Here is a 13585-nt window from a genome sequence, read left to right on the forward strand (position 1 = left end):
AACAGTACTTACCTCAACATCTCTAGGATCTATTAGAGGGGATAAATCATGTTTATTTCTGCAATTATTCAGCACTAATTCCCTCAACATCTCCAGAATCTAATAGAGGAATATGCGCTTTGGTTGATGAAAATGATGAACCTAAACATCGCAGAGGAAGAGAAAGAAAACAGGGGCTTTATTTTGTAAATTTATAAAATAGTAACCATTGAATGTAAAAAAGAAAATTTCTATTTGCATTCATACCCTCACATTTTCCCTTCCAACCGTTGGATTATTTCTCATATACGTGGCAAAAGTTTCACCGTTGGCTGCAGGCTGCTCCCCCTGCAGCAAATAAAAATCCATAATAGACAAGTTCGAGATTTCCCGATACTAACATTGAACCCAAGCAATCGAATCCATATTCCCATTTCCAGTCTATTTTTTTTTTCTTTCACGAAATCCAACCGTTAGAAGGAGAAAACGTCCGGAGGAGTCGAAGAGTCACCGAGGTTGTGGCTTCTGGATAAGCTTCGAACCCCATCAGTGACAAAGATGGCCGTAACTGCTACTCCTTCTGTCTATTGTCTTCCTCGTCTCCGGCCAAGAACCAAAACTCCCGCCGGTTATCGGCCAGTTGTTTGTGCTACCGAACGCAAAGCACTCTTTAGCCGCATTGCTCCTGTCTACGATAACGTACGCTCCCTCCCTCAAATCAATTTCACATAATATCTTATCTTTGTAAACCATATGTTTTAGGATTTCAGTGTTAGTCGTTGTTCTTGCTAAACTATTGTCGTTGAACTTTCTTAGTTGAACGATCTGTTGAGCTTGGGACAGCATCGTGTGTGGAAAAGAATGGCCGTCTCCTGGAGCGGGTGAGTTCCCTTTTTTTGTTGTCCATCTTGCTCTCCATTCATTCCTTCTCTATTACTAGTTCTGTGATCATTTCAAAGGTTTAATGAACATTCTCTCGTTCCCGGATAGAGCAAAAGAGGGAGATTGCGTGCTGGATTTGTGTTGTGGAAGTGGGGATATGACGTTTCTTTTGTCCCAGAAGGTTGGATCTCTAGGGAAGGTTGGTTTTTTATTTTATTTGTTCGCCTTCAATAGGTTTATCCTACAACATTCGCAATTTTCCCTTTGAATTTTGTGCTATCTGTGAAATCGACTACTTATTTATGTGCATTTTTGCGTGTTGGTCTCCGATGGAGTTAGGTTTGGTTCAAGTAATTTCTGAAGTGATTGATCTAGGGATTTAGGTAGAGAATATTGCTTTCCCTTTCTATATAGAATCCCAACAATTGCGGGTCTTACATAAATACTAGTGTGTAGCAAGCAAAATAATACAATTATAACTGTAGATACCAAGTAAATGACCAGTGGAGGATGAGTTTAGTAATGACTTGAAAGAACAGCCAACTAATGGAAATATGAAATGTCTTTTGGGGGGTTGGGGTTTCAGAGCGCTCCCTTATGTTTGTGCGTGTACTCTATGCAACCCTACTTATCTTAGACTAAACATCTGGAGAAGGCCACAGGTGCTACTGCTTTGTATATAATTCCATTATACATCAAATTTAGGCTTTGGTTGGTTAGAGATGAAATGATGAAAAGTGATGCAAACATTTTAAGAAAAAAAAAAAAAAAAACTGGAAGGTTAGGATAGAACCCACAAAGGTAGTAGTTGAAAAGTGAATGATTCTTTTTGTCTTCTTCTTTTTTCCTGTTGTTATACTTCTAAACCAAAATCATGGTAATTTAGTTTAGAAATGTAGAAGAAGATTCCTCTTTTTTATTTTATTTTATTTTGATTTTGATTTTTTGGGTGTATAGTTAGTAGGAGTTACAAAGTTATTGTTGGTAATGATTAATTTTTTTTCTTTAAAAAAAGAAATATACGTAACAAAATTTTACATCCAATCAAATAGAACCTTCACGTATTTCATGCTTTATTTGAACCATTAGTTTGGGTTTTCAGTAATCCATGCTGTTCCCTCTCATGGAGCACTATGATTTCCTTTTACGTGAAGAAATCATTCCCAACTGTCATGTGTGCGTGTGTCCAAATCTGAGGGATTCTCATGATATTTTCTGTATCGTTACACAATTCACAGGTCGCTGGTCTTGACTTCTCAAAGGAACAATTATTGGTTGCAGCATCTCGACAAGGCTTGCTTTGGAAGGCTTTCTATGAGAACATCGTGTGAGCATTGGTAAATCTAGCAGTTGTTAGTTCATTTAACATTCTTTTCATATCATTTCATATTTGTCCCTCGTGGTTCACAATCAAATGCTTCCGGTTGCGCTGGTTGGTGACTACAGCTGAGAACCAAAAGGCTATGAAACTTTGAGAACATATTTGGATGCCAAAATAGACCAGGAAGCCACGAATGAAGGATTGTCCCTTCACAAGTTAATTTGTGCCTCTTTGTTTAGAGGATTTATAACTGAAACATGACAGGATCAAACAGTTTGAGACTGAAGTTTTGATCAGGCTATTATTAAAATAAGAATGAAAAAGTTTATCTCTGTTCACATGGTCAAGGGTGTAAATTACGGAGAAACTGAAATGAAATTATAAGGACCACACATTCAAGTCATTGAATATATTGAATTGGATCCTATTGTGTTGTATTTTTACCCCCCCCCCCCCAGGTTTGATAAATCTATTGTGTATACAAACAGTACTGATGCTTTCTAGAGATATGTTTCATGTTCATAATTTACACTTTGGTTATCTTCTCACATTGGAAAATTCTTATTTTTTCTATTTGGGCCTAGCCTTATCACTGCAACTCCCTGTTGATCAAGTGATCATGATAGCCTCTTGGCAGGTCCCGTAATTTCTATCTGAATCATTTCTCTCTTCCATTTTTTTTTTGGGGGTGGGGAGCTAAGAAAATGATCATTGCCACCCCTTATAATCCTTACTGACGGGCCCCCACATTTCATTTGGAAGTTCGTTTGCTTTCTTTGCCAAATTCACTTGTATAAATAAAGTCTTAAACAAACTTTGTCCTTCAAATAACAACCTTTGACGTCAGTTGAAGATTCTGACCATCCTACCATTATGGTCTTGATCCTGTCAAATGACATGGTTATCCATCCCCCTTTTGTTTCCTGATGGTTTGATCATTTGCAACATTTCATAAAATTTTCTAGTGATCCTTATTTTTCCGATCACAATTAGGTAAAGGTCTTCTTTTATTCATTCTAATTTTTTTATCTTGGATCCTTAATCATGTACTATGAACAACCTCAATGCTTCAGCATTCTTTGGTTTTTTCCTTGTCAAGTTCATTGATAAGCCTGCCTTTATTCACGAAATGACAAAACTGTTTAATGGAAAGGTTTTTCAAGTACCTGGAACTTTAAAAGTGACACTTTCCTCCAAGCTAACAAAGGGAGCAATTTTCATTTTTCTGTTCTTTTTGAGTTTTAGGTCTGCAAGAGTGCATGAAAGTAATCAATTTTAATTTTGGGTGTCCCCATATGCAAGCAGTATTATACATTAGAGTTGCATGGACAATCTGTTAGTTAAGATTCTTACCTCCCTAGACACACCCTCATAATAAAAATAAGTAATCAGCAATTTATAATTACTCCTCCATATGGCAAAACTTAAGTTTGCATTTTAAATTACAGGTGACTGTAATACAGCTTTTTCTTTCCTTTCTTCCTTGACTTCCAACTTACGTACTATTGAAAAGAATTTGCAGGTGGATGGAAGGAGATGCCCTTGACCTACCATTTCCAGACTGTTACTTTGATGCAATAACTATTGGCTATGGGCTACGCAATCTGGTAGACAGAAATAAAGCCATGAAGGAGATATTTCGAGTCCTAAAACCAGGTTGCTTTATTCTCCCCCCCCCCCCCCCCTTTCTTGCTCTCTCTGTGTGGAATATAATGCCTACTCCCAAACCAGTGAAATGCAATGGGAGATCTAGTTTCTATAGGGACTGCAGGGGAAAAAAGCACAAACTAGATCGAAAAGAAAACTGAATAGACCAAGTCTGATTTGGCCAACAATCAAGTCAAAGGTTCAGTGTTAGTATAGAATATCTTTGCAATTTGTGATCAAAATCTGATGGTCAGGTTCACAGTACTGAGATATAATCAGGAATCACTACTTGATCTCCAGAGTTGGGATTACAAACAAGGGTTTCTAGAATCACCGGCAGGGGTGCTACTGAATCACCTACCAGGCTGAAACCCATTACAAAACTTAGAAGACTGGGTAACAGACACAACACTAAAATAGAAAGGCCTTAACCAAACCATAACTAGTAAGGTAACCTAGAAGCTAACTAGAGAAACTCTTGTAATGACAGAGACCGACTCAAAAGAGTAATGAATGTATGGAATCCTAAAGCAGCCTAGCCAAATCACTTACTGTTCAGATCAGGGAAAATTATGTCTAGGCCCCATGATTTTGTAAACAATCACGTATAGTACCGCTTTAGGAAATTACTTTCATATGGGCGGTTCTTTTTTTAAAAACAAATTAAGATAGGATATCTCATTCTTGCTCCTTTTTCCAGGTGCCAGAGTTTCCATTCTGGATTTCAATAAGAGCTCAAACCAGTTTACATCCATGGTTCAGGTATTTATTCTGATCAACTGATGAAGAAGTTCTTTAACTTTGAAGAGAGCATAAGGTCTCCTTAATGTATAATATACCATGTCTAGGTACTTATTTTGGTCAACCGTCAATATTTTCTTGCTTAAATTGATTTAATTGCTTATTTGGAATAGAGAACTTAACACTGACCCTTATAGAAGGTTAACACTGTTGAATTTGGAATAAGAACTGGAGCTTTGCATTTGATATCTGTTTGAATAGGAAGCTGTTACTCTTGTGACTTCATGTAACTTCTGATGCATCTACAAATTAAATATCTATTGTATGTTGTATGATGGAACAATTGGAGTAAACCGGTATTTTGGATTGTTTTTGAGTGGGAATGTAGATGAATGTGCTGTTATGCACTCAAATGCTCTATGATATTGTAGTAGAAATACCATTTTGAAGAAGAAATTTTTATATCCAATGGCTACTAAGGAACGCTTGTTTTTGTTAAAAATGTCAGGATTATTCTGTGAGTATAATGTCCAATTGCAGAAAACCAGAGTCTTTGCAAATAGTTTGTTTGATTTTGAGGTTGTTCATTTTTGCCAGGACTGGATGATTGATAACGTTGTCATTCCAGTTGCAAGCAGTTATGGTCTTGCTGAAGAGTACACATACTTGAAACATTCAATTAGGGAATATTTAACGGGTATGTTGTCTTTTCCTTTATATATTTGCAGTTTTCTTACTGGAAAATGTAGGTTTGATGAACTTTAACAGAAAGTGCTAAGGAAAAAAATTAAGGGAAGAGCAAAGGCTTGGAAAAAAAGGGCAAATCTGGTGCCAAAGGTTTCCCCACAAGTAGAGTCCGGGGGTTCAATTTTCCTATGTAGCCTTAACCCAGTAATTTTTGCTGAGAGGCTATTCTGATACCTTGACCCCAGGCTTTACAACTTTGGTCCAACAACTAGCCAAGGCTTTGAAAGAAGGGTGGAAAAAAAAAAAAAAAGCGCCGGGGGAGAGGGAAAGGGAGATATACTGGCAATGACTCTCCATACAAAAAAGGTAAAAGCTATACCAGAGAGATTGCGGTCATCTTTCAGAGGAAGAATCAGCAATCTTACTTGTGATCTTTGGCGACCAAATAAATAAGATGTTCACATATTTGCCAAGGTGTGTCTATCTTGAAAACCATATCTTGCCATAATGTCACTGTTAGTTCATAATAGAGGAGTATCCTATAACCACATATTCAAAACCAAAAAACTGTCATTCTCAATCCTATAAAAGAGAAATATAGGTTATGATTTAGGACAGTTCAAAGCTTCCATCACTAATTACATAGTGATTACAGAATGTTATCTGATGCAGGGAGAGAGTTGGAGGTGCTTGCTTTCGAAGCTGGATTTTTGGATGCCAAACATTATGAGGTTGGTGGAGGCCTCATGGGGAACTTGGTAGCCATGCGTTAGGTAGTAGTTTTACTTGATGTTCTTTCTGCATCTCTGCAACCTTGTTGGGTGAAAGAAATTGAATATATTGGTGCATGGCAAACGGGAAAAAGGATGTGTACTCATCTTTGTTTTTCTTGATGATTTCCTAATTTTGTAGTCGGGCTACTGCCCAGTTTAGGGGGTTGGCAATTTAAAGCGTGGGATGAAATGCTTCTCTCGAACTTCAAACCTGTAAATGTAGTACTCGTTCATAGAAACATGAAATAAGATCTTCATTGCTCTGCATTATTTGAAGTTTTGGTTACTTTCATGTATTTAACCCTTTTTGTACGAATTAACGGATATCAAGCTCAATACAGCTTTATCCCAACTAACTGGTGGGCTATATGGTTCCTTTTCTCCATTCAAAGCGACACACTAATTACTATTCATTTACCATGGGTGCCTTCCCTCACCTCTTAGCCTTGCCGTTTCGTGATTTTTTTTTGGGGAGGGGGAGGGGTGACCTGTTAGCTTCTTAAGGCTGTGTTTGTTTGCTGGAATAAAGGAGCAAACTTTTCCTTTAAATCTTATAAGTGTAGATTGTTTGGTTGTAGGTGGCAATCCAACTTTCCCTCCCCAAACGTTTTCAAAACCCCACAAACATGTGGGATTTTGTGGAGAAGTGTGGAAAAGAAAAATGTGGGACTCACAATTAACACTTTTCCCAAAATTTCTTCATTTCCTTTCTTTCTCCTTCACCCCATTACACATGGGATCCAATTTTTTTGTTTCCCACTCTTTTTTTCCCACCCCACCTTTCAAATGCAGCCTTAGTCTTGTTCAAATTAGTCAATCATGAATAACAGCTACTCTTTTTTTTTTTTTTGGTAATCATGAATAAGAGTTATTCAGTGTAGTTAAAATGAGGATGCTTAGATAGATGAGTGTCAAAACTAGAAGGATAAGATAAAGAATGTTCCTGTGCGGAGAAGTGATAGAATCCAGATTGAAAAAACTAGAAGAGCTAAGGGCAGTCCTAAGATAACTTTAAGAGAAGTGTTGAGAAAAGATATGTATAACTTAGGCCTTGTATTTAGCATGGCTTCAAACAGAACTAATTAAAAAGTAAGAATCCATGTAGCCACCCCATTTAGTTAGGACAATAAAGGGTGCATTTCTACTCTCCATGAGAATTGGGACCAGTTCTGCTCTCCATAGAGTTGGGAACCATCATTTCATCTCGTGTGTGGTTTCAGGTGCCACGTTTCCCCACAAGGGCTGGCTTGTGGATCTGCCTTCCATGAGGGTATTGGTGGAAACATGAGAATCAACCTATGTTGCCGGGGTGGGGAAACAGATTTGATTTTAAATGGGTGCTATAATTATCTGAGTCTTGGAAAAAAAACTGGCATTTTGGCCTTAAGATAAGTTGTCAACAACATTTATTGATCTGTATGTTAGCTTTACTGATTATCTACTCCATTGCTCTAAATTAATTGAGAAAAAAATCATATAAAAAATTACATAACATACTTACATTGCGCTGGTCAAGTTCCCTCATACAACCTGGTTGCTCTTGTCAACACAAAAACAACAACAACAACAATAAGTCTTGTCCCAACTAAATGGGGTCTGCTACATGGATTCTTGCCATCCAATCAGTTCTGTTCGAGGCCATGCTAGATACAAGGCCTAAGCTATACATATCCTTTCTCTTGTCAACACAAAAGCTTCATTTTATTTCATCACGGTTTCATCAGCTTGTGCCTCTCTGACGCCCTATACAAATGAAGCCGGCCAAGCTTCTTTTGTTTAGCTTCATTTTATTTCATCACGGTCTCATCAGCCTGTTCCTCTCAGACGCCCTATACAAATGAAGCCGGCCAAGCTTCTTTTGTGTTTTTTTTTGGGTGGGATAAGAAAACCTCAAAAGATATACAAACTTCGAGCACTTGTGTAAGCACGGGCATGGTTTGTTTTCTGAATTTGCCTTCAAAACTCACCTGGGATGAAAGGAGCTTTGAGAGACGGTAGCAACTGAAGATGTAGTGTTAGTACTGAAGAGGTGATACTGGTCTCCCCATGAGGCGCTGAGTGCCATAGTTGTCACATCCATAAAGGGAGGATTGGTGGGTGTAGGGAGTCGTTCATCCATGTTCAACAACATTTGTAAGGCATGCGACATTGAAGGCCGCAATGAGGGCACCTCTTGTGTGCATAGAAGTCCCACGTGCACTACTCGCAAAATCTCCTTCTTAATGTCATCACTGTAATTGTGCAACAATATCTTTGGGTCGAAAAGCTTCTCTGCTGCCCCTAATTGAAAGTGTTTCCATGCCTATTTCATTCAAATGGTGCAAGGTAGAAGATGTTATCAATTTACTCGATTAGCAGACTATCAGAAGTGCTTTTCAGTGAAATACACTAAAGCAACCTATAGAAACTTACAGCAGTGAGAAGACCATCAGAATATTCAGCTGTTTCATTTTTGTTGTTCTGCATTCCTGTGACTATCTCTAGTAACAGCACCCCAAAACTGTAGACATCTGCCTTTTCTGTTAACTGACCATGAGCTAGGTATTCAGGAGCCATGTATCCCCTGGAATTCAGGGAAAAAGGAAAACAAAAACAAGTTATTCATGCATGTAGATCTTCATATTACTGAAAAAATAATATTGCTGTTTTGTGTGAATGCATATATGCATGAACTAGGGTGTGGGAAATTGATCTTCATCCCCAAGGACATAACTGCATTGGATGAATGCATAACACAAATAACGGATACTTACAGTGTTCCTGCAATGACAGTACTGATGTGGCTTTTATCTTCTTGGAAAGACCTTGCCAACCCAAAATCAGCAATTTTAGCTTGGAACTTTGAATCTAATAGGATGTTACTGGCTTTTATATCTCTGTGAATGACTCTAACATTGGGGTTCTCATGAAGGTAGACCAAACCTTGTGCTGTCCCTTTGCTTATTTCGAATCTCTTCTCCCAGCTCAGTGCTTTACTGCTATCTTGTGAAACAAGAGAAACTAGGTCGGTCGTTGCAAGTATGTCGTAAACCATAAACAAAACATATACATAACTGCGTGCTATGAATTAGAATTGGTCAATGGCACGCTTTCCTGAGACTTGTTTTCATAGCTTAGCTGTTGGTCTTTTTGGGTAAACTTATCCTACCCAAAATGCTGTTCCTTTCTATTGTAAACTTGCAATGCAGGTATTATACCTGGGACGAATTGACTGAGTGGATCCAAATTACTTTTTAATCTTTGATTGATAACAGTAAAAGAATAGAAGGAACGGACACCAAGCAAGCATAAGACGTACCAAATAGGAAGCGGTCAAGGCTCATATTTGGAAGAAATTCATAGACAAGAAGGCTTTCAGGTCCTGAACAGCTGCAACCCAACAACCTAACCAAATTCTTGTGTTGTAGGGTACTTATCATGTTAACTTCATTGTAGAAATCTGCAGCTCTTTGTCTGTTATTAAAGAAAAGTCTCTTCACGGCGATTTCCCTTCCATCAGGTAGGACTCCCTAGAAGTGGATTCAGAAGTGAGTTAGAGGACATACCAAAAAATAAAGAAAAGAAGTTTCCCAAGAACTTAGAAAAGAAATAGGTATAGGAATACAACAGTTATCTTTCTCGGATATGGAAAAGCTACCTTGTATACTGTTCCAAATCCTCCTTGACCAATCTTGTTGTCATCATGGAAAGATCCAGTAGCCTTTTCAAGTGTAGAGTACTTGAAATTCAAGCTGCTGTCTTGAAGTGTCTTTGCCAATTGTACCATGTGATTTGAACCTAGAAAAGCAGACAATATATAAGACAGAACAAACGGAAAATTATTAATATCTTAAAAACTGCTTTTCTCTTGTTAAAACTTTGTCTGCAAGCTTTGAGGACTCAAGAAGCTTTCTTCACTCAAAAAGGAGGGCCTGGTTCTGAAGGCTGCTGTTGCAATCATAAGATGTGGACTAGTAATGCAAAAGCTGACCCTTTCCTCTTATTATCAGGTAAGAAAGGTAAATTCCTTTGTTGGATGCATAGGATTAGCCTGTTCTTATGATATTATTAAATGATTATCACATATCAATGATTATAATTTAAAGGCCAATAAGAACAGAGGTAAAATTTGAAGAGATCATACCTCTTCTTTTCTTCTGTATTCTTCTGCGCTTCCAAATGTAAATTCCAGTAGCCACCCCCATTATTAAGAAAGCCAAAGAACTCAAGATGGCAACTACCACCACTGCTATTCTCCCTACAAAGACCATCCACTAGTCAGGTAATATTGAAAGATGCTGTAACCAATGCTGTAACCATTCTTTACAGTTGTGGTGTTTCATACTTGTTAAGGTTTTATCTTGGTGAATCAAACTCTTTGAGTTATGGGGGAAAGAATGTTATTAGCATCGCCTACGAAAGAAGATGGGGGTATGTAATTGCCTAGTAATTGCATACCTGCTGAATTTCCCCTGCTCTGTTCTGCGTTCAAGAAGTCTGTGTCTGAATACCTCATAAAGCACCCTGCATACAGTGCTCGCCCTTCTGTCCATGGCAAACATCTTATCATTGAGGCTGATGCCTTCTCCAAACATGCTCTGCAAGAGGTAGCGTTCAACGTTCTCCAGCAATTTGCCAGAACATATGCTGACTCGTTACTTGTACCCGACACACGCGCCACAGACCTGGAGTATCCTCCATGTTGTGGTGCAGCTCCAACTGCGTCCAAAACAGCCTTTTTAGCGGTCTGCAAGAACTCGGTTCCCTTCCGCGTTGCATTTCCACACAAAGCCTTATCTCCAGGACCTGTAATCTCCTGGAAGAAGCTATAATTCTCAGCGCGCAAGAAGCAACCATCCAGGTAAATGTATCCCCCATTGTAAGGAAAGCATTTTGGAAGGACAGTGCGGGCCTCGGCATAGCAAAGAACACAGTCAGTTTGGGAGAGGTCTCCATAGCATTGAGCAAGGCCATAGTTACCATCAGGCCCTGAGCCAACAATCGCTATTCCGAAACCTGAAGTTCGAATCTTGTTGCCAAGGACATCCATTGTGCCAATGAAGTTGGGGACATAGAGGGTTGTGTTGTGCTCTAATTTAGTATTGCAGGTGAGCTCAACTGTGTGGGATCTTGGATTTGCTAACGTTGTTTCTACTAGTAGAGATACAAGGAGTAGGAAGACAATAGACAGAGAACCGGATTTCTCCATATTTTGATGAAATGTGGTGTATGACCCTGTCCAATAAATCATAAATAACAGCGATGCATTAGCATAGAAAACAAAACGAAAACAGTCCCAAGCCTGGAGACAAGGAAAGTAAATGAATTAATCTGGTTCTTGTATGTGTGGAGTCTCAGACAGACAAAAGAAGAGCAACCATTGTCAATGTTAAGTGATGTTTGTGAATGATCGGCCTGTACACCAGGTTCTCATGGGATTGTAAGGGATTCAAATAAGAATCAGAGAAGGATGATGATGATGATGATGCGGTAACTAATTATGACACGGGCATGAGTGCTTCACAATAATTTAAGTGGTTGCATGTGAATGCAGTTTCATCGAATCTTCAATCAGCGAAAAGACAAAAACTGATAAAAAAAAAACTTATGCACAATATTTTCCAATCGTGATGAGGTCGACATAAAAAAGTTAATGGTTCTTTTTTTCTTTATTGCGTATCACCTTAGTCAACTAACAACGAAAATTGAGATGTCTTTCTCATCTGGGTCCAAAAATGTCCATTTAAAATTATAATCGACAACAGTCCGATGAAAAAGAATACAGTGTGATTTGAAATATGAACTAAAACTAGAATTGTGTGAATGAAGTACAGTTTTTGGCATGAACTTAATCGAATTGCAACGTAAAGTCGACTAAAAAGCTGAAACACGACTTCCAAGATTTTAGTTTTCGTTTGAACTTTTTTGCTTCAGTTCTTTGACACTAAAATGTCCTTAGTTGAACAACTGGCGACACTATTTAAACTCTACCCATTGATTCAATAATGAAATTCCTCTTCAATTCTTATTTTCTAACTATTGGTCCCGAACATGAAAGACGCTAAATCCAACTGTGTTAAGCTTGACCATCGGAAATGTTTTGAAAATGGTTAACTTGGGATTTGTCATTTCAGTGTTGTTCTCTGCCACTACTGATTGGGGAATTTAAAACATTTTCCCTCACATGGAATAAAATATTAAACAAAAACAGAGTCGTTACGTGTTACGCACCTCATGCCAACATCCAAAGCAAGCCAACAAGAGGGTGATTTGACCGGTGATCCTTTCTTATCCATGTTTCCTTTCCGACCATTTTGATGACTTACGTTCTAGGGATTGAATTCTTGATCTTAAATAACAATTAGGCTCTGTTTTCGATCGGCTGAAGAGCTAAAATTTAAGGGAGAAGATTGCCTTTTTTGATCAGGCAGTTCGGGAATTTGATTCCAAAGAAGAGGGGGAAAAAAACGTCTCCGTTTGAATTAATATTGGTTGGTTGCTCAGGCTGAGAGCTCATGAATGTGAAATCTCATTTTGAGGATTCAAAATGAAGAAACATAGGTGAAATGAACGAGTAGGAAAGAAACAAGAACATATAGATCGTACATACAGCTTAACTAAACCAGTAAAAAGAAGAAATTTTTATCGGAGAAACTATTGGGAATAAGAACACGTACCTTTCACTTCTTCGGCGGAGCTTAATGAGAGTAAAACACCTAGCTTGTAAGCTCGAAGAGGAAGAATCTCTCTCTTTCCATCTCCGTTCATGAAAGAAAAGAAGATATATAAATTGCAGAGACCTCCATGAAAGTCATCAAAGCAAAAACTTAAAAAGGAAAAAAGAAATTAATATTGCTGCACAAACACAAACACCAGAGTCGATGATGAAGAGCAGAAAGGAAAAGATGCCTCTCGAACTCTGAGCGATTGGATCTAATGAGGGAAGGAAGCTAGGTCAAATTCAAACGCGCAAAGTCGTAAAGGCGGAGTTGTCGGCTTGATCTGATCGCTTCATTCGGTGATTCTACTCTCGAGTCCATGTCGACGATGTCGTTACTTGTGGTTGACGCTTGCAACTTGGCAACTGGGAAGTTCTGGGACAGAAAAAAGAATAAACAAATACACAGAACAGAAGACACAAGATTTTCTCTTTTGACTTTCCTACCCTCACACGTTTGTATGGATCCACGTGTACACGGAAATGGATTTTGTAAATTTTTTAATGGACTTCTGTGGGTCCCATCAACAATTTCTGCGAAAACAACACGCACCGGTAACGACAGGCCACGCTCCCTCCGACTACCACACCCCACTTCTTCTCTAAGACGGCGGCACGGACGGCAACGATTAAAGCCTCAAGAGCTCACATCACCCCACGTCAGGAATCACATGAAATAATTCAAAAGGATTGGATTGACATTCGATTTTACGTGGGCCTCACTTCTATTATGATGTGAAGATATATTATATGTGGTTCCTCGACAAGGAAGTGATCTAAAAACTCATTAGTCAAATGGTCAGGTTCTAATTCTTGGTAGTACTATATGTAAGTAGTCTCCCACTTCCACATCTTCTA

General features: G+C 38.5%; 2 protein-coding genes across 3 annotated transcripts; one reads left to right on the plus strand and one right to left on the minus strand.

The window, feature by feature from the left end:
• Window positions 1-386: 386 nt before the first annotated feature.
• On the plus strand, window positions 387-6471 carry MENG (S-adenosyl-L-methionine-dependent methyltransferases superfamily protein). 2 transcript variants are annotated; one of them, XM_089148860.1, is made up of 8 exons: window positions 387-678; window positions 796-860; window positions 970-1060; window positions 2100-2188; window positions 3705-3838; window positions 4530-4591; window positions 5168-5267; window positions 5913-6471. In XM_089148860.1, exons 1-8 carry the CDS (start codon window positions 538-540, stop codon window positions 6017-6019), a joined length of 789 nt encoding a protein of 262 aa, XP_089004986.1. In that variant the 5' UTR covers window positions 387-537; the 3' UTR covers window positions 6020-6471. The 2 variants fall into 2 exon arrangements, with proteins under 2 accessions (XP_089004986.1, XP_089004987.1); XM_089148861.1 differs by having other exon boundaries at window positions 5930-6471.
• Window positions 6472-6764: 293 nt separating this feature from the next.
• CRK2 (cysteine-rich RLK (RECEPTOR-like protein kinase) 2) lies at window positions 6765-13071 on the minus strand. The gene is made up of 8 exons (XM_089148862.1): window positions 12687-13071; window positions 10468-11244; window positions 10154-10267; window positions 9668-9807; window positions 9329-9539; window positions 8784-9012; window positions 8443-8593; window positions 6765-8332 (listed from the first exon to the last, which is right to left on the minus strand). Exons 1-8 carry the CDS (start codon window positions 12775-12777, stop codon window positions 7994-7996), a joined length of 2052 nt encoding a protein of 683 aa, XP_089004988.1. The 5' UTR covers window positions 12778-13071; the 3' UTR covers window positions 6765-7993.
• Between the last annotated feature and the right edge of the window lie 514 nt (window positions 13072-13585).

The sequence above is a fragment of the Hakea prostrata genome, chromosome 3 (genome assembly GCF_041222555.1).
Source record: "Hakea prostrata isolate BN-2017 chromosome 3, UWA_Hpros_2, whole genome shotgun sequence".
Lineage (NCBI taxonomy): Eukaryota > Viridiplantae > Streptophyta > Magnoliopsida > Proteales > Proteaceae > Hakea > Hakea prostrata.